At 37.4% G+C, this 24,987-nt stretch overlaps 1 protein-coding gene across 1 annotated transcript in view; it reads left to right on the forward strand.

The window, feature by feature from the left end:
• The window catches only part of Aldh7A1 (aldehyde dehydrogenase 7 family member A1), a 155,069-nt gene that overhangs the window by 52,582 nt on the left and 77,500 nt on the right, over window positions 1-24,987 (forward strand). Inside the window, exon 5 of the mRNA XM_067141845.2 lies at window positions 13,370-13,549. Within this exon, the coding sequence (XP_066997946.2) occupies window positions 13,370-13,549 (180 nt within the window). The remainder of the gene's footprint in view (window positions 1-13,369; window positions 13,550-24,987) is intronic.

Below are 24,987 nucleotides of genomic sequence, written 5' to 3' on the forward strand. Positions count from 1 at the left end.
ATTGTGTTAGCGGTTTGCGTTGGTTTTCTAAAAATTGGTAGCTCAATGAACCAGGTTGTCTGATGATCATTAGATCTAAATAATTGGGTTTTTCTCATTCTCTGATTCTGGTGTAAACTTGATATGTGGGTCAGTGTGATTAAGGTTGGATAGAGTGGTGATGGCATCAGTTGCACTTTAGTTGATGATCACAAAAGTGTCATCTACATATCTTGTCCAAAAAATAATATTACTAAATATGTTATTATTAATTTTGGTGTGTTCTAATGATCCAAATAGATTTCAGTTAGGATGCTTGATGCTGGCGATCCCATAGCTAACCCATTTTGCTGATAAATGGTATTATCAAATTTGAAATAATTGTTCAGGGCCCTGACCTAACTTTGATGATATGTGACTGAAGATGATTACTAAGTTAAGAGAAACATGTACCACTTTAACATCTATGTAACAATTGTATCCTAAATATAAGGATTGTAGAGTATTGGAATGGTGTTTTTTAATAAATCTGTTTGAAACTTTTTTATATCAGGCATCCTAGCTGAAACCTATTTGGATTATTTAGAACACATCAAAATTAACAATAACATCTTTAGTAATATTCGTTTTTGGACAAGATATGTGATCATAAATGAAAGTGCAACTGGTGCCATCACCACTCTATCCAATATTAATCACATTGACCCACATATCAAGTTTACACTAGAATCAGAGAGCAATAAAAAACTCAATTATTTAGATCTAACAATCATCGGACAACCTGGTTCATTGAGCTACAAGATTTTCAGAAAACCATCGCAAACTGCTAGCACAATCCATCAAGATTCCATACACCCACATGCCCATAAATGTGCAGCATGCCATAGTATGGTACACCCCTGTCTAAGAAAGAACTTAAAAATGAATTAAACATCATTTGCAGTATAGCTAAATTTAATGACAACAACAGCTACTTTATAGAGAAAATCATTAATAAACATAAACACCAAACTTCAACCACCTTAACAAAAAAAACTCACAACAATTTTTTATCTACTTTTACGTTGAATAATAAACAAATCTACCAAATCACAAACATATTTAAAAAGCATGACATCAAAATAGCCTTCAAAACTTATAACAGGAACTCAGATATTTTACACAATACCAATTCTATTAATCAAAGCAATATGTTCACCAAGTCAGGTGTTTATAGACTCAATTGTAATAATTGTAATGCATCTTATGTCGGCCAAGCAGGTAGGATCTTCCATACAAGTTACTTAGAGCAAGTTAACGCCCTGAAATATAACAGATTTTTGGCCATGGGACAGCACGTGGGTGATACTAACCGTAAGTTCACTAATATCAACCAAGACATGAAAATTCTCAAAGTTATACAAAAAGGCCTCCTGCTCAATATTACAGAAAATTGTTTTATCCATCTGGAACAGTTTTTCAATCCTAACTTCAATCTAAATGAAATTTCAGAGAAATCAACATTTTATTTGACCTTTTATTTCCTATCTTTAGTAATCATATCTCAGATAAAAAGAATTCTTTCTTTTATAATCTTTTTAAATTTCCCTCTCAGCAGCAGTCTTTCTTTCCTCATCCTTCAGCCCCAACTTAGACACCCCTTCTCTCCTTCACCTCTCCCTTCGAACCCTCCCCCTTCTCTTCCTTACCCCCTCCCCTCCTCTCCCTATCAACTCCTTTGTTTACATGGCCTGTCTGTTTCCTCCAGCAAATCAGTGCTCACATTAGAGGTGAGTCTCATAAATAGTTTTTCTCCTTTTAAATTTATTTTCTATATGTTCATGTAGTCCTAATTCTGGCTATCATGTCCAGATTTACTTCTTTGCCTGAGGTCCTAAGTCAACTTAAAGACATCATATTATGACAAGAAGATCATATAATTTTTGTTCTTAAATGTATTTTAATGTTATAATTAGAGCCCGGATTTCCATGCACTATCAAATCTCAAAATATGCATGCATTCATGCACTATCATATGGCAAAACATGCACAATAAACCGAAAAATATGCACTATCAAAATTGAGTTCCTTTTGAAACTTTGTACAACTACCGTAATTTCTCCAAAGTGTCTTGATTTAAGCTCATCCGTTCATCTGTCAGCACATTTTTAAGTACAGAAAATGATCTTTCCCCGTCACAAGAAGTGACAGGTGCATACTTAAATGAAGACATTTGGGACAAAGTGAGGTCAAATTGCACGTCTTTTGCCTTTTCATCACAATACGTCCTTTATAAGCTTGACGAATTCAAAATAACGATTTCAACGGATCATTTCTGTCAATGAGTAATGCACAATTTACGATTCAATTTATAGCAATGTATAACTGGGACACCTTATTCCTAAGAATTACAGAGATCGACGTAGGGTCTTCTGGCTTACATCAATGTTTACTCAAGCAACAGATAAGAAAGTGCTTGGTTAATTGGATTATAGGACCTCTACCGTATGTACTAACTTTAGTTGTCACATAGGATGCCAGGAATACATTCTCTCTGTCCCTCAGTAATAGACATATGTATAACGAGGGAAAATGATCCTGAATTCTGCAAACCAACATTCATAAAAGGCACTATCATGCAAGTTAACATTATATATGATCCAAAGTCAGAAGAAAAGTCATATTATGCAATATTAAATGTCGAAATATTCGCTATTAAATCCAAAATTTTAAAAAATATGCATTATGCATGAATTTTCTCCTTAAGAAGGCCAAAACATGCAAACATGTACGGAAAAAGAACGGTTACTTGGAATCGTTAAGTCATACAACGAATATTTGCAAAGTTTGAGAACTGTAACCAACTTATTTAAAAACATGCATTTGCATGGAAATCCGGGCTCTAGTTATAATTATTTCTCCAACATTGTCTTTGTCTGATATACATATGTTTTAGTTATCACATAATCTGTTTAATTTTTATTTGGCTGAAGATGGCCACTAAGTGGCTGAAACTAGTCCCAAGATGATGTAATATCATTTACTTGATATATTGTATTAAAAAAGTGGACCTTCTTGTCAATTTATTTCTTATAAGTTTGCACTTCGCCAGCATAGGTATTACACCAAGGATGAAGTATTCCATCAGTAACTTATACCGGAACCTTTCAAACACAGTTTAATCATAAAGAAGATATAGAACTCCAATACAAAAGTATAACGAACCTTATAACAGATCTATGGACATGACCATCAAATTTTATTGATTTTAACCTGTTATGAGTGTTGTTTACTATGTTTCTAACTATGTTCTTAGATTAAGTGATGTTCGATGATTTGTATATACACTGACTGACAGAGCAAATGCAACACCAAGAAGGAGTGGTCAGAACTTTATGCCAATTGCAGGGTAGACTGACGTCACTGAGGTATGCTCATGATGTGAAATGCGCCGCTGTGCTGCACACGTAGCGAACGATAAATGGGACACGGCGTTGGCGAATGGCCCACTTCGTACCGTGATTTCTCAGCCGACAGTCATTGTAGAACGTGTTGTCGTGTGCCACAGGACACGTGTATAGCTAAGAATGCCAGGCCGCCGTCAACGGAGGCATTTCCAGCAGACAGACGACTTTACGAGGGGTATGGTGATCGGGCTGAGAAGGGCAGGTTGGTCGCTTCGTCAAATCACAGCCGATACCCATAGGGATGTGTCCACGGTGCAGCGCCTGTGGCGAAGATGGTTGGCGCAGGGACATGTGGCACGTACGAGGGGTCCAGGCGCAGCCCGAGTGACGTCAGCACGCGAGGATCGGCGCAGCCCCGCACGCCACGTCAACCGCCATTCTTCAGCATGTGCAAGACACCCTGGCTGTTCCAATATCGACCAGAACAATTTCCCGTCGATTGGTTGAAGGAGGCCTGCACTCCCGGCGTCCGCTCAGAAGACTACCATTGACTCCACAGCATAGACGTGCACGCCTGGCATGGTGCCGGGCTAGAGCGACGTGGATGAGGGAATGGCGGAACGTCGTGTTCTCCGATGAGTCACGCTTCTGTTCTGTCAGTGATAGTCACCGCAGACGAGTGTGGCGTCGGCATGGAGAAAGGTCACATCCGGCAGTAACTGTGGAGCGCCCTACCGCTAGACAACGCGGCATCATGGTTTGGGGCGCTATTGCGTATGATTCCACGTCACCTCTAGTGCGTATTCAAGGCACGTTAAATGCCCACCGCTACGTGCAGCATGTGCTGCGGCCGGTGGCACTCCCGTACCTTCAGGGGCTGCCCAATGCTCTGTTTCAGCAGGATAATGCCCGCCCACACACTGCTCGCATCTCCCAACAGGCTCTACGAGGTGTACAGATGCTTCCGTGGCCAGCGTACTCTCCGGATCTCTCACCAGTCGAACACGTGTGGGATCTCATTGGACGCCGTTTGCAAACTCTGCCCCAGCCTCGTACGGACGACCACCTGTGGCAAATGGTTGACAGAGAATGGAGAACCATCCCTCAGGACACCATCCGCACTCTTATTGACTCTGTACATCGACGTGTTTCTGCGTGCATCGCCGCTCGCGGTGGTCCTACATCCTACTGAGTCGATGCCGTGCGCATTGTGTAACCTGCATATTGGTTTGAAATAAACATCAATTATTCGTCCGTGCCGTCTCTGTTTTTTCCCCAACTTTCGTCCCTTTCGAACCACTCCTTCTTGGTGTTGCATTTGCTCTGTCAGTCAGTGTATTATCTTATGTTCTCAAGCAGTTGAGGATGATCAATTGTAGATCAAAACCGGTCCTGCAGATGGTGTATTGTTAATGTAAATACATTTTACTTGTAACAGGTAGTATTGATTAGGTGGAATTATCCCCATTATACAATTGTGAGTTTCATCAATATGGACATGAAAATAATAAAGTATAATAATAAATTGTGCTGCTTTCATTTGCTTCTTTTTCAGATTTTGTATCAAGTAGTCCTGGTGTGGGCTCCATATGCTGAAACCATACTCTAATTGGGGTCTTACCAGAGACTTATACGCCCCGTCATTTAAATCCTTAAATACTCTCATTACCATGTGGAGCGATCTGTAATCTTTTGTAACAACCTGGTTAATATAATTACCCCAATGATCATTTCTTATATTAACGCCTTTGTAATTAGTGTTCCCCATGAGGAGTAATTAAAACTGAGAGAACTTTTCCTCTTGGTGAAACTTACAACCTGACTTTTCATCCAATATACCATCATACCATTGTCAGCTATTCATCTCACCATATCATCTACGTCCCCCCTGCAGTCGCTCACAGTCCTGCAATTCATTTACTATTCTATACAGTAGAATATCATCTGCAAATAGCTTTATCTGTGATTCCAGTCCTATTTATATCAGGCGGCCTGCCAACGCCGTACTTACCACTTACAAATGTCCCACATGCACTAGTGATGTATGAGATGCCTAATCACTTGTTTTCAAAGGAGCATTACAACGTGCTGTAGTTTGGATGCTGTGAAACCAGTAGCAGTCATTTGAATACACACATTCTGCCATTAGCTGCAGTAGAATATCTTCTACAAGGTTTTCTAGAGACAAGTCGGTCTCTAAAAATTCCAGATAACGCCTACTGGTGAACCTGGAGCTATAAGCACAGGCCCAATGATGAATTCTCCCAGAATACCACACCAGACATTAACTCCCACTGGAGTTGCATATGCTGTGCTCGAACCCAGTGGGGATTTGCAGGAGCCCAATAATGGAGATTGTGAGTGTTGACGATGGAATCATTTGAAAAGTAACATCATCACTCCACAGGTTATTCCTTATAAAATATGAATCCTGCAGTAATGCCGCAGCTATTCTTCAGCAATATGTTACCCTGTGATCGAAATCATCTCCATTGAGTTGCTGATGTAGGTGTGACCGAGATCGATAGCTGCAGTCGCTTAAGTGCGGCCAGTATCCAGTAATCGGGAGATAGTGGGTTCGAGCCTCACTGTCAGCTGCCCTGAAGATGGTTTTCCGTGGTTTCCCACTTTCACACCAGGAAAATGCCGGAGCTTCCCCTTCCTAGGCCTGTCCTATCCCATCGTCGCCATAATACATATCTGTGTCGGCGCGACGTAAAGCAAAATAGCAAAAAAAAAATAGATGTAGGTGTGCATTATGTGGGTGCCATATTCTCTCCTTCCTGATCCTTTGTATTGATGTTGGGTATACTCTTAGCTCATCTGCAGGTCTTCTTTGCCCTATGTAACATTAAACATGTGCACATTGTAACAACGATGGTTTATATATCATCATCATCATCATCACAGTAAGGTGAAGTTCATCTTACCATGTGAAGGATTGTGTTCAAACTATAGCAGTACATTCTGCACAACGTCAGCATTATGGCAGATGGGTCTGTCCCTGCTGGTATGTGCCTTGAAAAATCTGTTAGCTCTTCTCAATTGCAGCTCTATTCAGCGAAATACATGGGCGTCTATTTGGAGACTCATGCGCATACCATCTGCGAGCTTCAGCTACATTGCGATCAGATTCTCTATAGATTAAAGTGATATCTGTGTGTTCATCGTTGCTGAACACATTAGCCATTTCTGATATGCAGGCAGCAAATGTAGTGCTAGTACTATGAGGTTGAAAACAAGGTTTGGTAATCCAAGGGGGCGCATTAGACAAGTAGTGCTGAGGAACATGCTGCAAGCATTCATCCGGGTGTTATCTCTTCATATTCTGATGTAATCTGCCTGTAAAAATCAGTTAGTAGACATCCCGTTCATCATTACTGCATGCGGGACATTTATAAGTAGAGAGTACGGTGCTCGCGGGACATCTGAAGTATGTAAGAAAACCTAAAGGTACAATAATACTGCACTGTGGAACCTCCCACTCTTAATCATTACAGGATGAGATAACAGTTCACCTACTCTAATTCTCTGAGTTCTACTTTCTAGAAATGTAGCCACCCATTCAACCACTCTTTTGTCTAGTCCAATAGCCCTAATGTTTGTCAGTAATCTCCCATGATCTACCATATCCAGAGCCTTGGATGGATCAATAGTGTTACAGTCCATTTGATCTCGTGAATCTAAAATATGCTATATCTTGCTGGAATCTTACAAGTTGAGCTTCACTGGAATAACCTTTCCTAAACCCGAACTGCATTCTGTCAAACCAGATAGTAATTTCACAAGCATGCCTAATATAATCACAAAGAATGCTTTCCCAGAGCTTACAAACAACATGTCAAGCTGACTGACCTACAATTATCCACTTTATGTGTGTCACCCTTCTCATGCACATTGGGGCTACTATTGCAACTTTCCATTCTTTTGGTAATTTGGTATCGCTCAAGTAAGTATTTCAGATGTGGCACTACATCCCAACCCATAGCCTTTAATATATCCCCAGAAATCTTATTAAACCCAGCTGCCTTTCTGGCTTGCAACTTCTGTATCTTTTTGTAAATGTCTTTATTATTATAAGTAAAGTTCAATAATTTGCCAGTATTAGTTGTCTCCTCTATCATTATCCTTATATCTAACTATCTTTACATACTGCTGACTGAATACTTCTGCAAGTCCTCACATATACATTCCCCTTGTTCATTAATGATCACTGTAATGTCCTTCCTGGAACCTGTTTCTGCCTTAAAGTAACAATACATATCCTTCCATTGATCCCTAAAAGTCATATGGCTACCAATAATGTCTGCCTTCATGTTATCCTTAGCTGACTTTTTTGCTAAATTCAATTTCCTAGTAAGCTCCTTCAATCCATTTTTACTCCAGCAACCATTCGTAACTATTTCTTTCTAATCTGCACCTTCTTCTTAATCTCTTTATTTCCCTGTTATAATACTGTGGGTCCTTAGCATTCCTTACCACTTTGAAAGGTTCACATCTGTTTCCACACTCCTCAACCATCCATAGGCTGTTTATATTTTTATTTACTATTTTCCATTGATCATAAGTGCTTTTTTTTTTTTTTTTTTTTTTACACTCATGCATCTCTTGTCAACTATATGGTACTGGCTAATAGCCCTACTTTTACAACATTCCTTTCCATCGCATTTATTTTTAACTATGACAAAACAGCATAATGATCACTTATAACCATCTATCTCTTCAGTTTCTGTATAGAGCTCATATGGTTTCATCAACACCACGTCTAGAATATTTTCCTCTCTAGTTTGTTCCATCACTTTCTGATTCAGCTGTCCTTCCCATATTAACTCATTCGCCATTTGTTGGGCATATTTTCTGTTGTTTGTAATTCCCTTTCCAGTTACCATTTGGTAAGTTCAGATCACCCGCTAAAATAACGTTCCTTTCTGTGTCAATCTCCACATAGCTGATTATATTATCTTATCTAATAATTCTGCATTAGCGTCAACACCAGCCTTGCCAGGTCTGTACAACCCAGTAACATGAAGTTGCCTATTATCCCTACAGATAAGCTAGGCTGAGTGGCTCAGATGATTGAGGCACTGGCTTTCTGAACCCAAGTTGGCACGTTCAAGTCTGACAGCCCTGTGATATTTGAAGGTGCTCAAATACTACAGTCCCATGTCGGTAGATTTACTTGCACGTAAAAGAACTCCTGAAGGACAAAATTCCAGCACCTCGCTGTCTCCGAAAATCATTAAAATAGTTAGTGGGACGTAAAAACAGTAACATTATTACTTATTATTTAGATAAATCTTACAGCAAGAATTTCATGTTCCTCATCCCTAACTTTTTTGTACCTTACAAATTATTCTTTTACCAGTATGAGCATTCAACCCCCCCTCCCCCTTCTCATTATCATCATCATCATCATCATCATCATCATCATTCTACAGTTCCAGTTTCCCGGGTACTGTTAATGAGCCTTTTCCACTTCTTCCTGTCCATATACAACCTGTCATGGAGAACATCATCCACTGACCATCCTCTGGTAACTAGATCAACCCTGGTCATGTCCATCCATCAGGTTTTAGGTCTTCCTGCAGGTCTTTTCTCCTCCACCAGTCTTTCCAAATTTATTCTGGCTGTTCTTCATTCCTAACCTGTCTCTACAATAAACACTCCAGTTCCGTGAGAAAATTTCTGCATCCATAATATCACTTCTTAGCCTTGATTCAATTCTCTTTACAATATCTGTTAAATATACAGTATATATATTAAATTACTTAATTCTATTACTTTCTTTGCAATACTTCTACAGTTTTACCACTAACAATTTTATGTCATCCTTACTTGACTTCGCGCTGGCCTTCTAACCCCAACTTGGCAGATTTGATCCTGGCTCAGTCCGGTGGTATTTGAAGGTGCTCAAATACAACAGCCTCGTGTCAGTAGATTTACTGGCACGTAAAAGAACTCCTGAGGGACTAAATTCCAGTACGTTGGCGTCTCTGAAGACCGTAAAAGTAGTTAGTGGGACGTAAAGCAAATAACATTATTATTATTATTAATTTATGATACATTGCCACATTGTTGTAATATCAAACTATTTGAATTTTACCACGTTTCAAATGGACTAACATTAAATTTTTTGTGAAATATGTAGTGTTTTTTTTTTTTTTTTTTTTTTTTGTATGCCATAATGTACATGGCTGTTACTGGTTATAACCACATACTCATTAACGTCTTCCTACATGTGTACGCTTGCACTTAATAATCACTGCGTCGATATGCCGTATTCATATACTGTAATCTCCACAGACTATTAGGTGAAATCAGCATTTGTACGGCATGTACCAAGCGTTCATGGAAATTGTGTATACCAATGAGTTCTAGAAGCCTTGATCTTTCTGACGACATTATATTTCATAGTAAATATTTTGTAAGCCTGCCGCTTTTATGCACAATTGAAGAGAGGAATAATTTGCCCTATGCACTCTGTTGAGACAAATTAGAAACTATCTACTCTTAGGTGCCTTAATCTTTACTGCCATCTGTGTTAAGAATTTAAACTTCATATAGTCAAAAGAAGAAGGTGAATATTATCAGGGGATGTATTGGTGGGCCAGTTCTGAGAAAAATTGATTTTGGGATCTGAAATTGAAAAAGCTCTGTTTGGTGAGAAACAAAGTAATGTAAGCAATTTTGCTAGTGATTCTGATATAGCAGATTATGTCTAAGAATTTTTTTTTTTTCTGGAAGAACAAAGACATTGAGACTTATATAAATCAAATTGATTATTATTAATTGACACAATAAAAGCTTATTAACATAGCTATTAACTTGATTATTAAGAATTAAACACACATATATGTATTACATGTAACAAGTTTTAACATCTTCATTTTAGATAAAAACCTGTTTTGACTATAAAATAAAGTAGGGAATATTTAAGAATAACTTAAATATTATATTTAAGCAGTCCTCCTATTCAATACATATATAATTTATTAAATCTAGTACATGTTTCTTCCCCTAAGGGGCATCATCAGCTAGAATAAATCTCACAATACAGATACAAAAATTACATTACTAGATTGATAAGACAAATTAAAAATACTTTTATACACTAGGACATTTAAATTATTAGCAAACTTTGTGTTAAAGTTTCAAGTCATAGTCAATAAAATGGATGTGCATTACATGCATACATATCCCACGTCGTTCCATCTATATGATGGGTCGGCGAATGAAGCCTCTCCACCAACTTCTGTCTTTGTACTTTTCTCCTTCTTCGTTGTTGTCCCAGTCCCCTCCTCGTTGCTGAATGTCGTTTTTCACCATGTCTGTATATCGCATTCTTAGCTGCCATCTTGTCCGGCTCCATGGCTAAATGGTTAGCGTGCTGGCCTTTGGTCACAGGGGTCCCGGGTTCGATTCCCGGCAGGGTCGGGAATTTTAACCTTAATTGGTTAATTTCGCTGGCACGGGGGCTGGGTGTATGTGTCGTCTTCATCATCATTTCATCCTCATCACGACACGCAGGTCACCTATGGGTGTCAAATCGAAAGACCTGCATCTGGCGAGCCGAACTTGTCCTCGGACACTCCCGGCACTAAAAGCCATACGCCATTTCATTTCAGCTGCCATCTTGGTCTTGAATATTTTAACTGCAGATCGTACATTTTTCTGGGTATGCGATCAGGATCCATCCTTCACATGTGACCATACCATTTGAGTCTATGCAGAGTTATGTTATCCTGCATTCTGCCAACCTGAGCCATGTCCCTGATGTTCTCATTATGAATTTTATCTCGTCTTGTTTTGACAACCATTGCTCGGATGAATCTCATTTCGGCTGCCTGAATCCTTGCTTCATCCTTTTTCCTCATGGTCCATGTCTCACTCCCATATGTCAAAATTGGCATGTAATAAGTCAGATAAATTGCTCGCTTGCATCTCAATGGTATTTTTGGGTTCCATATCAGGTCTTGAACAACTCTATAGAATGTTCTTCCAGCATGAATCCTGCTGGTAAGTTCCTCTTCAGTGGAGCCTGTTGCTGATATCATGCTTTCTACATATTTGAATTTGTTGGACATCTTGAGTTCTTTACCCTCTATTTCAATGTAACCTTCAGGTTGACCATTTCTCTGCATAATCAACACTTCACTTTTTTAATTAAAATTCTTGATGATAAAGTTTGTGGAAACTAACAGTTGTATTCATAAAATCGTAAGATGAATATAGTAGTGAATAAAAACTTGGATTCAAAGTATTTCTTGACAAAAAAAATCCTTAAGATCTTTGATAGACATTCCTTTAAATTGTATTTAGAATTGAACGTTCCAGGATTTCAAGTTAACATGGGGCCGAAGCAGTAAAGTTATTTGTGGAACTGAATAATGTTCTGTCTGAAATTCAAAGAAAAACTAAGTATAAGTAAAGAGAGATGGAAGATGAAATAATATAATATATGATTTAAATTGTATTACTTACTTCCTTGTTATTGGGCCCAATGCGCGGGAAAGGACTCACTTCTGCTGAGGTATGTGTCTATTTGAATTGAAAACAAGTACTGGTAGTTGCTACGTTGAGCAGTGAGTGTGAAGGGGAAATGGGAGGACGTGTTCTGGGTGGAGGCCAAAGTGTCAAATGAGGTTAGCTTCGTAAACTAAGTTATCCATCCCTCCAAAACTGTTTGGCGTACAAAGTTGTAATTTTATAAGAAGGGTCTTCTTTTATGTTCCACGTGTAAAATACCGCATACTTCAAAACATTTCTCCATCGAGAGGTTTAGATGGTAGTTGACTCTCAAAAATACAATATCCATTCTTCTGAAACCGTTTCATGCACAAACATAACTCTTTTTTAATGATGTTATAATGTTAAGAAATATTTCAAAACATTCACCCCTTAAAAAAGTATTAATTCCTCCATTACGGTTTGATGTACAAAATCAAAATTTCACAGGTTGGTCGCTTTTACGCCCTAGATGTTAAAATCAGATATTGTTTAAAACATTCAATTTCTTCCATATGAGGTTCAAGTGAGTGATAGATTATAAAATAAATAGTCGTTCCCCCAAAACCATTTGATGTACGAACTGAGGACGTATTTGACAGGCTCAGCTGACGGTGGAAGCGAAGCACCGGGTATCTTGCTAGTATGAAGATAAGGTTGGAATTCAAGAGGACAGATTGGGGCAAATGTTCATTTATAAGATGAGGAGTAAGGGGTTGTAATAAAAAATCAAATGAAATGTTCGATAAATTTCCAGGTTCGTTGAAAATATTGAAGAAAATGCTAGGTAAACAATTAATAGGGAATCTGCCACCTGGGCGACAGCCCTAAATGCAGATCATCAGTGATCGATCGATGATTAATTGATACAATTTTCAAGTATAACTCTGTCCATACAGGCCAAAAATGAAGTTTATAATATGCAATATGTGGTATGATTTGAGCTGTTGGAGGAGAGTTGGCGTGGAATGACTTAAGTAGACAAATAAGCTTGAGCAGAGCTTTGAAAAGTAGGAAAGATCATGAAGATAAAGTTGGAATTCAAGAGGACAGATTAGGGCAAATATTCATTTATAAGACGAGGAGTAAAAGATTGGTATAAATTATCGAGGGAAATGTACGATAAATTTCCAAGTTCTTTGAAAATGTTTAAGAAAATGCTAGGTAAACAATTAATAGGGAATCTGCCACCTGGTCGACAGCCCTAAATGCAGATTATTTATTTATTTATTTATTTATTTATTTATTTATTTATTTGTTTGTATGTTTATTTATTTATTTATTTATTTATTTATTTATTTATTTATTTATTTATTTATTTATTTTTATCTACTGCAACTTCATCTACTCCCACAGTTTCTTGCCTTTCATTTCTTTTTACTGTTAGTTTCCATCCATCCCTCCTTCCATCCCCTCACCTTCCTTTCTCTCACTGAGCTCTTGGTTTCTTTATTACTCTTAAACAAAATAATTAATAGCTTTTGTTACATTCATTCTAGGTTGGGGTGGAAGTGCAAAATAGATTTGGACGTCCTCTACTAGAATTAGGGGGCAACAATGCAATAATTGTTGCAGAAGATGCAGACTTGGATATGGTTGTCCGTTCGTCTGTGTTTGCTTGTATTGGAACTGCAGGTCAACGATGTACAACCACTAGAAGACTTATTATCCATGATAAGGTATATTGTATAAAATAAGAATATGTTCCTCTTATTCTATATTGAATTAATGTCACATTCTTCCTAATCTTACTTCATCTCAGTGTTTGAGGAAAAGAAAAAGTCATGACTGTACTTGATTACAATTTTAATTGAAGTTAAATATCAAACCTGTTTTGCCCTTCTCGTTGCTTCATCAGTGAATTGCTGTTGGAAAGTCAACTGAGATATTTCATGTTCTTACCAGACCATTCATTAGTACTCTCGTTATATTTAAATATTTTATGAGAACAGGAGGAGGCACAACGGCATTATTTAATAAATAAAAAATTATAAAATAGTTGAGCAATCCACTTCAGCCAGATTCTAGCTAAATGTTGAATCATTGAAATGATGCCTCAATTATCATACAGATTTAGGAAAGTTTATAGAGTGGGTTGGCTATACAGTATGTGTTGTGTAACTGTCAGCTTGTCTTTGGGAGATGTTGAGTTTGTATCTTACTGTTGATAGTCCTTTTTGTTGTCGACCAAGCATTTCTAACATAAGAGTGCGAGATATTGGGCGACAGTGTGATAGATCTTTGCTTTGATGTATTTTATCATCCAGTTATCACAAATGATCCCTATCATTGTTCAGACTGTGTTAATACTTGCAATTGTCGCCATAAGACCTATTTGTGTCAGTGTGACATAAAACAATTTGTAAAAAAAAAAAAGAAAAGTACTTGCAATCACTTCTTCAAAAAGTTGGGCATCGTCAACAATCATAGACCCAGTATATCTGAACTTTAAAACTTACAGAGGCCTTCACTATTGTGTTGGATTATTCTCAATATTTTTTTGTCTCATGTCATATGTTTTTGTTTTGTTTTTCATTCCATTTTTTTTAATTAGGTGTCAGATTGTTTATGATACACTTTTTAATAAAGTTTATATCCTTGCTCAACTTTCCTATTTTTATTCTTAAGCTCATATATTATTGAGCTTTAGTCTTTGCTTGGTAAGCTATCCTGTTTAATATCAAAAACTTCCATTTTTGGTCCATATTGAATCCAGGTTTACATTAAGGAGTGAGGGTAATTGTTTCCACCTATTCAATACTACAACAGTGTGACATATTTTGGTTTGTCATTGGAGATCAAGCTTGTTTTTGGCAGCAAACAATGCAATGTCACCTTATAAAAAGGTTGTACGCGTACGTACAGACAGAAGATAAATCAACGACCACGGCTAAGCTCGATGAATATGAAATCCTTCCTTATTTTCAATCCTCATCGTGAGCTTCCATGTTTCTTCAGGGATCTCTTTCTCATCTGCAGGGTGTACGTTTCAGATAATACATGGTACGGGCACAATGAATTTAACTAAAGTACAGTTAAGGATAATATGTCAATTAATTAAATAGAGGATGATAATCCCCCCAATTAAAACTCTCTAAAATCATAAAATCTTATCATATATCGAAATAATAATGCCAGAATTACTATAAATAAATAATTCTTATTTATTGATATTAAACAACAAATAACTTGAAATGTAAATTTAAAAAATTATCATTAGAGACGTGACTATGATCCACAACATGGAATATATTCATGCACTGTTTAAAACAATTACTTCCATTTTTAAGATCTGAAAAATAAGTTATGAACATAAATTATGAACTAATCTCTTATACATTCGCCATTTCCAACACTACAACAAGGTTTTTCTTCACTTCTACACCATTCTTATCTCCTCTTTTTATTTCAAACTCTTAACTACACATTATCATCAAAGGATAACACTACGTTCCTACCAAACTTCAACTATGATTTAAAGGAATTTCCCCTTGTCCAAACAAACTAAAATCCATAAGAACGTAAGTAAAGAGCACTCATTTTACATATATACGTTCAACCAACCATAAATATTAATCAAATACAATGCAGTGTTAATGACAATAACATCATTCTCCTAGAAGAGGAAGAAAAAAAAAAAACCACTCAGCAAAACATTTCTTTAGTGCACGTTATTCTTCATAGATTGGAATGCTACCAAACTTTCTCAAGTATTACCAAACATTTTACCAGTGTTGAACATATTTTAATTGATTTTAAATTACCCAATGTTTTATTGTCTGTCTCAGTTTTTGTATTGCACACTTTTTAGCTGGAGATGTCCCACAAGTTGGGATGAAACATGTACTAATTAGATGTTAACCTAGTCCAAAATAGATGATAAGCTAAGTTTATGTAATCATAGATTAGCCATTAAAAAGTATTGGAAGGTGAAAATCATCTCTTGAAACCAAAATTGAGTTTAATGCTAATACAGAAACCCAGAATTAAATTTATAAATTGCAAAAATAGATTAATGTCAATATTGAATGATCCATGATTTCCCATTTTCACTTCCAGGCAAATGCCGGGACAGTTCTTGTTTGTAGGCCACAGCCATGTCTTTCCAGCTACTTACCCAATCTCATTCACCATCATTCATTTCACCTTCATTAGCTCCTCAAATGAGGTTGTCATCAGGAAGGGCATCCAGCTGTACAAATGCACCATATAAATTCATCTCACCTCATCCCCAGCCCCTTATCAGGAAATGGGACTAACGGGTAGACATACCGAGGACTAATGTGTACTTAACGTTAACCATCGTAAGATTATATCATGGAGTGTCCCTTGTGCCATTCTTCCAATGAAAAAATTATAAGAGGATATTTATTTTGTCTTCAGACCACTTCAAAGTTGGGTTTGCACTCTTAAATAAGACATGTGGTTAATTTGGGTATATTTTCATCGATTTATTAAATTTTAAGAAATTTTGTGCGCATTTTTTATTTTTCAATTTTTTTCGCTGCCTATGGTCATGAATTGCCACTGCCCATGAAGGGTTCAGTTTACAGTAACTCTTTGTTACACTTGTAAACATAAAATGTAATTTTGTTCCAATGATATCTCAGATGTATAAATCATAACTTACCCTCATCAATTATAATTTCAGTTGCTGAAATCTTTTAAAGCTGTCACTAATGTTGAAGTAACTTCATTACTTTATATCTTCTTAATTCTGCATTTTAACCTTTAATGTCTCTATCAGCTTCAATGGCTACCTCATTAATCAACTCTCAAAGAATGTCCATGCGCAGCTGTTAAACATGATTGTTATTATTAAGATACCATTACAACATCACTTGAAACTCATATGAAATGAATTTCATTTTGGTCGATATTGATGATTGATCACTGTCAACAATAATGGGAAGGTCCACTTATTCACTACCATTATTTTGATGTTATTACTTATTACTCATCAGGAGTAGTTTCAACACTATTGTATTGGGTCATCTTCAGCCTTAATTTCATAAATAGAAAAGACATTTCATGCAAATTACAATCACCAATAAAATAATATATTACAGTTGGTATGTGTTGACTTATGTCCTGTAATATGTTTGTGGTTACATATGGGTCTATTCAGATTGATATTGCTTGCACATGCATCTAAAATTTATTGGGGTCACCTGTCTATGTAATAAAAAATGTTGTCTTGACGTAAAAAAGTACATATAATGTAAACACTGCACAGTTAAAACAGGGAGGTTATTAAAAATGTTCCTCTGATTATCGTATTTGTTACAATGTCCTTTGATGTGGTTCTAACCTTGTGTTAGTGTTGGTGTTAAAATCTTGACCTATATGCGATGGACACCTTTGGACTTCAAGTTGTAATTATTGATAAGAACATGCAAACTACCATTTTTGTAATACTTATGTGGACATTCACATGGACAATGTGCACTCCTTCAAATAATTTGGTCACAGTTTAATGTATCACAGATAACTAAATGACAAACAAAATAAAATTACCAAAAGAAATCACTACATTCACAAATGAATCTGCATTAATCTACATTGGAAAAACGAAAATAAGGGTTATTTTACTAATTTTTTTCTGACTTTGTTCACCTTCAGTTGTGTGTTGTTAATGGACGTCCATCAGAATTCCCATCTCCTCTATCCTGTTTAACATTCCATCATTATACAGGTTAACGTTCTCAGGAAACACTTCTTAATACAGTATATTCATTGCTTCATCTCTGAAATTCAGGATGTCAATTTATTAATACAACGGGTGACTCTTCAAAGTTCCAGTATGCCATTGTAGCTGCTTGAAATGGTATAACCTAAAATAGAATTTTTTTTTTCTTTGAAAAGCTATCAACACTAGCAACACATAATAGGCAACTCATTCAACAGACTTTGTAAATGAGTTGTAAGGAATAGAGCAGAAAGGAGTGGTTTGGGAATGACAGTGAGAAAGACCATAACTTCATAACTCCGTTCAGCGATTGCTGCCTCATCTTCTAAAGATCATTATCATCATCATCATCATCATCATCATCAGTGCACACATTGTCTATGCAACTATTCTTTCCTGTCCTCAACTCCTCGTTTCATTTCATAATAAGAACCATAATGGAGACTCTGTGCCAAGTCTTGAAGGAATTTTTCCCTCGATCGTCCTCGGCCTTTCTCCCTTGTGATTTTTCCTTCGAGCAGATTGGTAAGAAAGGTATTGTGTCACAAGATGTGGCCAGCAAATTTAGCTCTTCTTCATTGTATCATTAACATCAGTTCTCTCTTCCCTTGAATTTCTTCTAGAATGCTTTTGTTTGTTCTCTTTTCAATCCTTTTAATCCCTAGCATTTGTCTCCAAACTCACATCTCAAACGCTTCCAGTCATTTCCAATACTGATCTCTGATTGTCCAAGATTCACAGCCATACAATAGCACACTCCATACAAAAGAAATCACAAATTTCCTCCTAATTCCAAACTCTACTTTTGAACTGATTAAAAGATTTATCTTATTACTACACGCCTGTTTGGCAAGTGCTATTTGCCTTTTGATCTCTTTGTTGCACCTGTTGTCAATGGTGATCAGGCTTCCTAGATACGGAAAACTGGTAACTTGTTCCACTATTTTGTCACTAAGCTTGATGTTGATGTGAATTCGTTCAGGATGTTTACTCACAGCTATTATCTTGGTCTTCTTGACATTAATGTTTAAGCGTGAATCTGACAGTGCTGATGACAATACATTCAGCATCTTAGACAACTCTTTCTTGGAGTCTGCTACAATTGCTATGTCATCTGCAAATCAAATGCTTTGGATATGGTGCCCATTTACATTTACTCCTGTGGTATTTGCCTTAAACTTATTTATGGCTTCTTGAATGAATACATTAAAAATATGATAGAATGAAACAACTAGGAAAATTTTAATGTAACAGAAGAAATGGGGTTGATAAATGACAATTTAAGTGCAGAAGAAATGCATCAAGAAGTGAATGAGTCTTCTAGGAATCAGGATTGTGAAACATGAAATGGTAAAATGGAAAGGAGTTAGGGTGAGTGACTCAGATGGTAGAGCACTGGTGCTCTAAACTCCTGATCCTGGCTCAGTCCGATGATATTTGAAGGTGCTCGAATACACTAGCTTCTAGATATTTAAAGTCAATACGGAACCAGATTGAAGTTCATTACTTGTCGGCGGATTTATTGCCATGTTAATGAGCTCCTGTAAGACAAAATTCCAGCACCTCAGTATTCTCTGAAAACCATAGGAGTAGTTAGTGGAAAATATAAAATCACTTTGTCATCATTAAAAATGGAAAAGGCTGAACAGTAAAAGGAAATAATTTTGTGAGGAGAGTATATCTGGGGAGGACAGATGAAAGATAAATCATACTGGGAAGTAGAAATCTCCAAAGAACTGAGTCATATAACTTTAAAAAGTAAGCTTGTATTTTCATGTGCCTGTGGATATTGGGCACCTCCAGTTTTACAAGAGTTCACATCACAGGGACATTTTTATAATTTATTTTAAAACTTCCTCGTGCATTGGGTGAAAGTCAGACCATGGCCACCTTCAAATCCAATCTAAAATATAGACAAAAATTGGAAGGATTGAACAGACCTCTTAAATTTTCATTATTAACTACCTTTTGGAAACCAACAAAAAAATATAATCATGTCCTACATCCATCCTGAACATTAATAATAGGCTGATCTTACTTCAAAATATGTCAAGGATGTGGATGTACTCGGTGACAGGCATGTGATACATGGAGAATAGCCCATGTATCATCTACCAAATGTTGCCATGTTCACATCATGGTCAGTTTCAGCTTGAACTTTTTCACCATCTATAAACTATTAGTTGAAAGATATAAAGTATGTAGGGGAGCTTTATGGTCGAAGAACATCATGAGAAGTAATATTTTGAAAATAATTCATTGTATAACTTTTTTGGTCAAAGGAAGACTAATGTGCAGAATGTAAGGACATGAAGAACTAGCTAGATTGTCATAGAAAAATCCATCAAACACGTATGAGAATCAAATCATAAAAGAGTCTCTGTAGGAAGGCAAGTTCTAATTGCATAGTCTTCTATGAGAATCATAGGAAGCGATAAACTTACAACAGCCCTGCAAAAGTATTGATATCAAATCTTGGACTGTGTATCTATCATAATTAATTGTCTTATCTTAAACTATCGTGAAACATGCTAGAATCTAAGATGTGACTAAAGGAATTTGGAAGACAATTTAAGTGCAGAAGAAATGCATCAAGAAGTGAATGAGTCTTCTAGGAATCAGGATTGTGAAACATGAAATGGTAAAATGGAAAGGAGTTAGGGTGAGTGACTCAGATGGTAGAGCACTGGTGCTCTAAACTCCTGATCCTGGCTCAGGCCTATGGTTTATCATTATCATATGTGCCACTGGTAGCTACTCCTTACAACATTCAGGGATGTGAGAGATGTACACCTGTAGATTTGTGCATGTCAATGGAGAACAGCGTGAGGAACAATTTTCTGTCAATATGAAAATGACACATACAGCTTCTATTGGCATGTCAAAGCAAATCTGTTGTGTGAGCTTATGACATGTGTAAAAAGTAATTAAGAAGACCACTTCTGAAAAGCATCTGTCATAACAGGTATAAGTCAAAATGAATGAAAATCCACAGCCTGTTTCCAGTCGTTTGACCTGGTCAGGAATGGAATGAATGAAGCCCCCATCTAGCGGCGAGGATAGGAATCGTGCCGGCTGCCGAAGCCTGTCGCACTCCTCTGGGGCAATGATTAATGAATGACATATGAAATGAAATTATATTGGAGAGTGTTACTGGAATGAAATATGACAGGGAAAACCGGAGTAGCCGGAGAAAAACGTGTCCCGCCTCTGTTTTGTCCAGCACAAATCTCACATTGAATGACCAGGACTTGTACCACGGAACCCAGCTGTGAAAGGCCAGAGTGCTGCCGCCTGAGCCACGGAGGCTCTAGCTACAAGTCAAAGTGTTGCTCGAAATTCTGTAACAGTTAAGTTGTTCTGTATCAAACCTATTGTACAACAAAATAGTTATTGCAGTCATTATGAAAATGAACTGATCTTTAAATCAAATATAACAACTTAGGCTTTCACGAACGGCATCTGGATGAATATAGAAGAAATTATTTCCGGGCCTTTAAGCCATGGATGAATTAGGTTAATAGTTCCCAACATGCCTCTGAGCCACCCGTCATGACTATGTACGGGGATAGTGATGAGATAAGGAGTCAGTGTATCAACTTGGTGTGGGAAATGGAAAATGTGGATCATAAGAACCCTGAGAAAGATTAAGGACTAAAAACAAAACAAATTTCCAGTAAGTTTTTGACAACTGAGGTATAAAAGAAAAACATAGACCAAATAAAGAGAAAATTACACATATGGTACAACAAAGTCAATTCTCTAATGGGTCAAAAAATGAGGCCTGAAAGCTCTGAGGCTAGGGTTGCCTTCATGCATTGAAGTGAGAGCACAAGAGAGAGGAGCGTAGATTACTTAAGGTCATGACAGAACAGCTGACTGGGCCACGACATAATAGCAGAATTTCATGAAGCAACACGGCGAGAAGGTGAATGCTGCCAGAGGCACACCACCATGAATTGAGGATCACAACAGTTATATTCACTTATGCTCTAACACCTAAAAATAATAAGCCAGGTCAGGAGAGCAAGGAAATACAGTTATTAGGTCAACTGAAAGGCGTCATATTAATTTAGTTACCCAGTAATATAAATTTGTGCTTTCTGTAGTACATTCTTTCATCAGCATCATTATTGTACTTTTTATTGTGTAAAAGTAACAATACAATGAGGAAAGGTGTTAAAACAAGCTCTGATTAAAATACTTCTTCCTATAAAATAGCACCATTAATGTTAATGTTACACAAGACCACAATGGAAATTTATGCACAACTGCAGTACAACCATAATTAATGCAGCACTGACTAGATTGGGAAAACAGGATTTATATACAAAGGTTAGAACGTAAATAGTGGCAACTATTTATTTACAACAGATACAAAAGAGTTACATGTTAGCAACCTTTACTGTACTTCAATGTAGTCACCAGCATTGTGTATAACCCATTGCCAGCGATGTGGAAGTCGTAGTATACCTTTAGCAGAGCCTACTCTGTTTGTGATGCGAATGGAGTGGTCTACTGCGTGTCAAATCTCTGCAACAGTTCTGAAGCGAATGCTCACGATCACTGTCCAGTAACGCGGCAAGAGCATCCACTCCTTCTTCACTTGTAGGACGACCTGCCTGATGAATGTCCACCACAGCTTGCTGACCATCGTTGAAGGCTTTTACCCAACGTGCCACTGTTCTGTAAGGCAATGCAGATTCCCCGCAAGCCTCTTGAAGATCTTGATGACACTGCCGTGCTGTACGACCTCTGGCACATTCCGTCTTGATCCAACTCCGTTGTTCCTGTTTGGAAAACATAGTGATAACGTTACGTTGGACCGTTAGCTCAGATGTGACTGTGTTTCTCTTGCTTATGCGCACGCAGGTGATGTGGGAATGGCGAGTCCATTTGCTCTGAGGTAAGGTAGGTTTGTAACCAACGTGTGCTATCAGCGACAATATTAGATTCCGTTGCATAGCGTCTCCACAGCAGTGTTGCCACTATTTAAGTTCCAACTCATGTAAAAGGAATTTCCCAACAAGATAAAACGACCTGAGCTTCTAAATACCAAAGAAAAGGTTTTACACCACTAACTAATTGTACATCAGATAAACTTCAACAAAATGAATTCCTAAAAAAAATTGGAATTAAAAGAGAAATAAGACACTTGAACATCCAAGAGCTTGCACTTTCAAGCAAAATCTATTGCTGAAATAAGTTCTCGCACTTTTCTTTTCAAAACATATGCTTCATCCTAGTCCTAGTGCTGAATATCCAAGCACAGCAAGTACAGAGGACAGAGAATTCACTGACAAACAGTATATTCAACATAGCACTGCCGAAAGGTGTGGTATGTGTTAAGACAAATTTCCAAGTTGCAGACAAAGACTATGAACATATCCAAATCAAAGTAGCTTCATGTAATGAGTCAAAGACAGGTGGACTTTTGTTGAATTGCATAAGTTGATTGTAGCTGACGTTCACAATATGAGCCTAAAAAAAGAAAAATGGAAATGAATAAGTAAAATGTGAAGCATTAAGTGTGTGCCCATCAAGTCACTCACCTCCTCGCCCATCCCATGCCGTCCGATTCACATTGTGTGTAGGAGCTAACTGAGTGCTGTACTAGAAAAGGTCATTGAGAATTGACTTGGAGGGGAGGTTGTAGAGAGTTTGAAGCCAGAGGAGAGGTGCGAGGTTGTAATGTTTTACTTGGCACCTCGTTGTAAAGAATTTATTGATTATCGCTTCGAAAAGTATATTAGCTTACTGCAAGATTTCATTCAGATTATGTGCTGGGTTACATTTTTGATCAATATTTATAAAAATATTTTCAAAAATATTCAGTAGATTGCCTTTGTTGCTTAGTTGGAGAATTCAAAGGTCTTACTTTATATCTGTAAATGTATGATTACTATTCACCATATGAGCACCCATTGCTGAGAATCTGCCATATCTCAGCACATTAATATGTTCCTTATATCTGATGGGAAAATTGCGCCCTGTCTGGCCCGCATAATTTTCGGGACATTGTTGACATTTCAGTTTGTAAACTCCAGATCTCTGAAATTTATTATTGACCTTGCTGATAGTGTGATGATTATGAAAAAGATGAGCATTGTTTGTTGTCTGTAATTTTGTCTACAAACTGCCTGTTAAGCCCGTTTTTTTTATTTTTTTTTATTAAATAAATAGTATCTAATTTGTTCTTTTGATTCAAGTCTGACATACCGTAGGTATACACGTCATGTTGCAACAAGATACAAAGACTTTTTTATCTAATGGTTGTAACCGCAAAGACGCTCACAGGAGATGCTGTCAATTGTGTACACTGTATGAGCACCCGTTGCTGAGAATCTGCCATATCTCAACACATTAACATGTTCCTTATATCTGATGGGAAAATTGCACCCTGTCTGGTCCGCATAATTTTCGGGACATTGTTGACATTTCAGTTTGTTGCTTCACGTCCATAGGTTAAACCTTAAAAAGCCCTACATGTGACCCCTGGGTGTTGCTAAGGAAGCAACAACATTGGGTGCTGGACCTAAAGATCTCCCAGCAAATATGCAAACTCTATGAAGTTGCTAGTTGCTTTACGTCACACCGACACAGATAGGTCTTATTGCAACGATGGGACAGGAAAGGGCTAGGAGTGGGAAGGAAGCGGCCGTGGCCTTAATTAAGGTACAGCCCCAGCATTTGCCTGGTGTGAAAATGGAAAACCACGGAAAACCATTTTCAGGGCTGCCGATAGTGGGGTTTGAATCTACTATCTCCCGAATACTGGATTCTGGCCGCACTTAAGCGACTGCAGCTATCGAACTCGGTACTCTACGAAGTAATCCACTCAACAGCTCTTTTACGAGCCAAATGACTCGAAAACCTGGACATGGTATTAAAATTTGTCAACTCAATATTGAAGGTTTCAGTAGATCTTAAGTGTGACGTTTTGTCAAAATTGCTTCGTAATAATGACATTGATCTGGTACTCATTCAAGAAACACATGCTGCTACAGAAGATGAGCTAAGTATTATTGGTGCTACCTTTGACATTGTATATGGAATTGCTACATATGCCCGTAAAAACTTGGAGGAGGTTGAATTCATCTCATCTAGTACAATTAATAATATTCATACTGTAACAATAAAACTGCAAGATGTATTCATCGCAAATATCTACGAACCTCCAGCCATCTCATGGTCAACCCCAGCTCTTCCAGATGCAAGTCATCCAACTATCTATGCTGGTGACTTCAATAGCCATCATGAAACTTGGAAATATGCAAGAAACGATGATTGCGGCATGGCTTTAGTAGAATGGTCAGAAGACCAAAATGTATATCTTATATTTGAAGCCAAAGACAAAGGCACGTTTAGATCTGCTGCTTGGAAGCGCGAGTCCAACCCAGACCTCTTTTTCGTCACATGTGACTCTGT

Source organism: Anabrus simplex, chromosome 2, assembly GCF_040414725.1.
Source record: "Anabrus simplex isolate iqAnaSimp1 chromosome 2, ASM4041472v1, whole genome shotgun sequence".
Classification (NCBI taxonomy): Eukaryota; Metazoa; Arthropoda; class Insecta; order Orthoptera; family Tettigoniidae; genus Anabrus; species Anabrus simplex.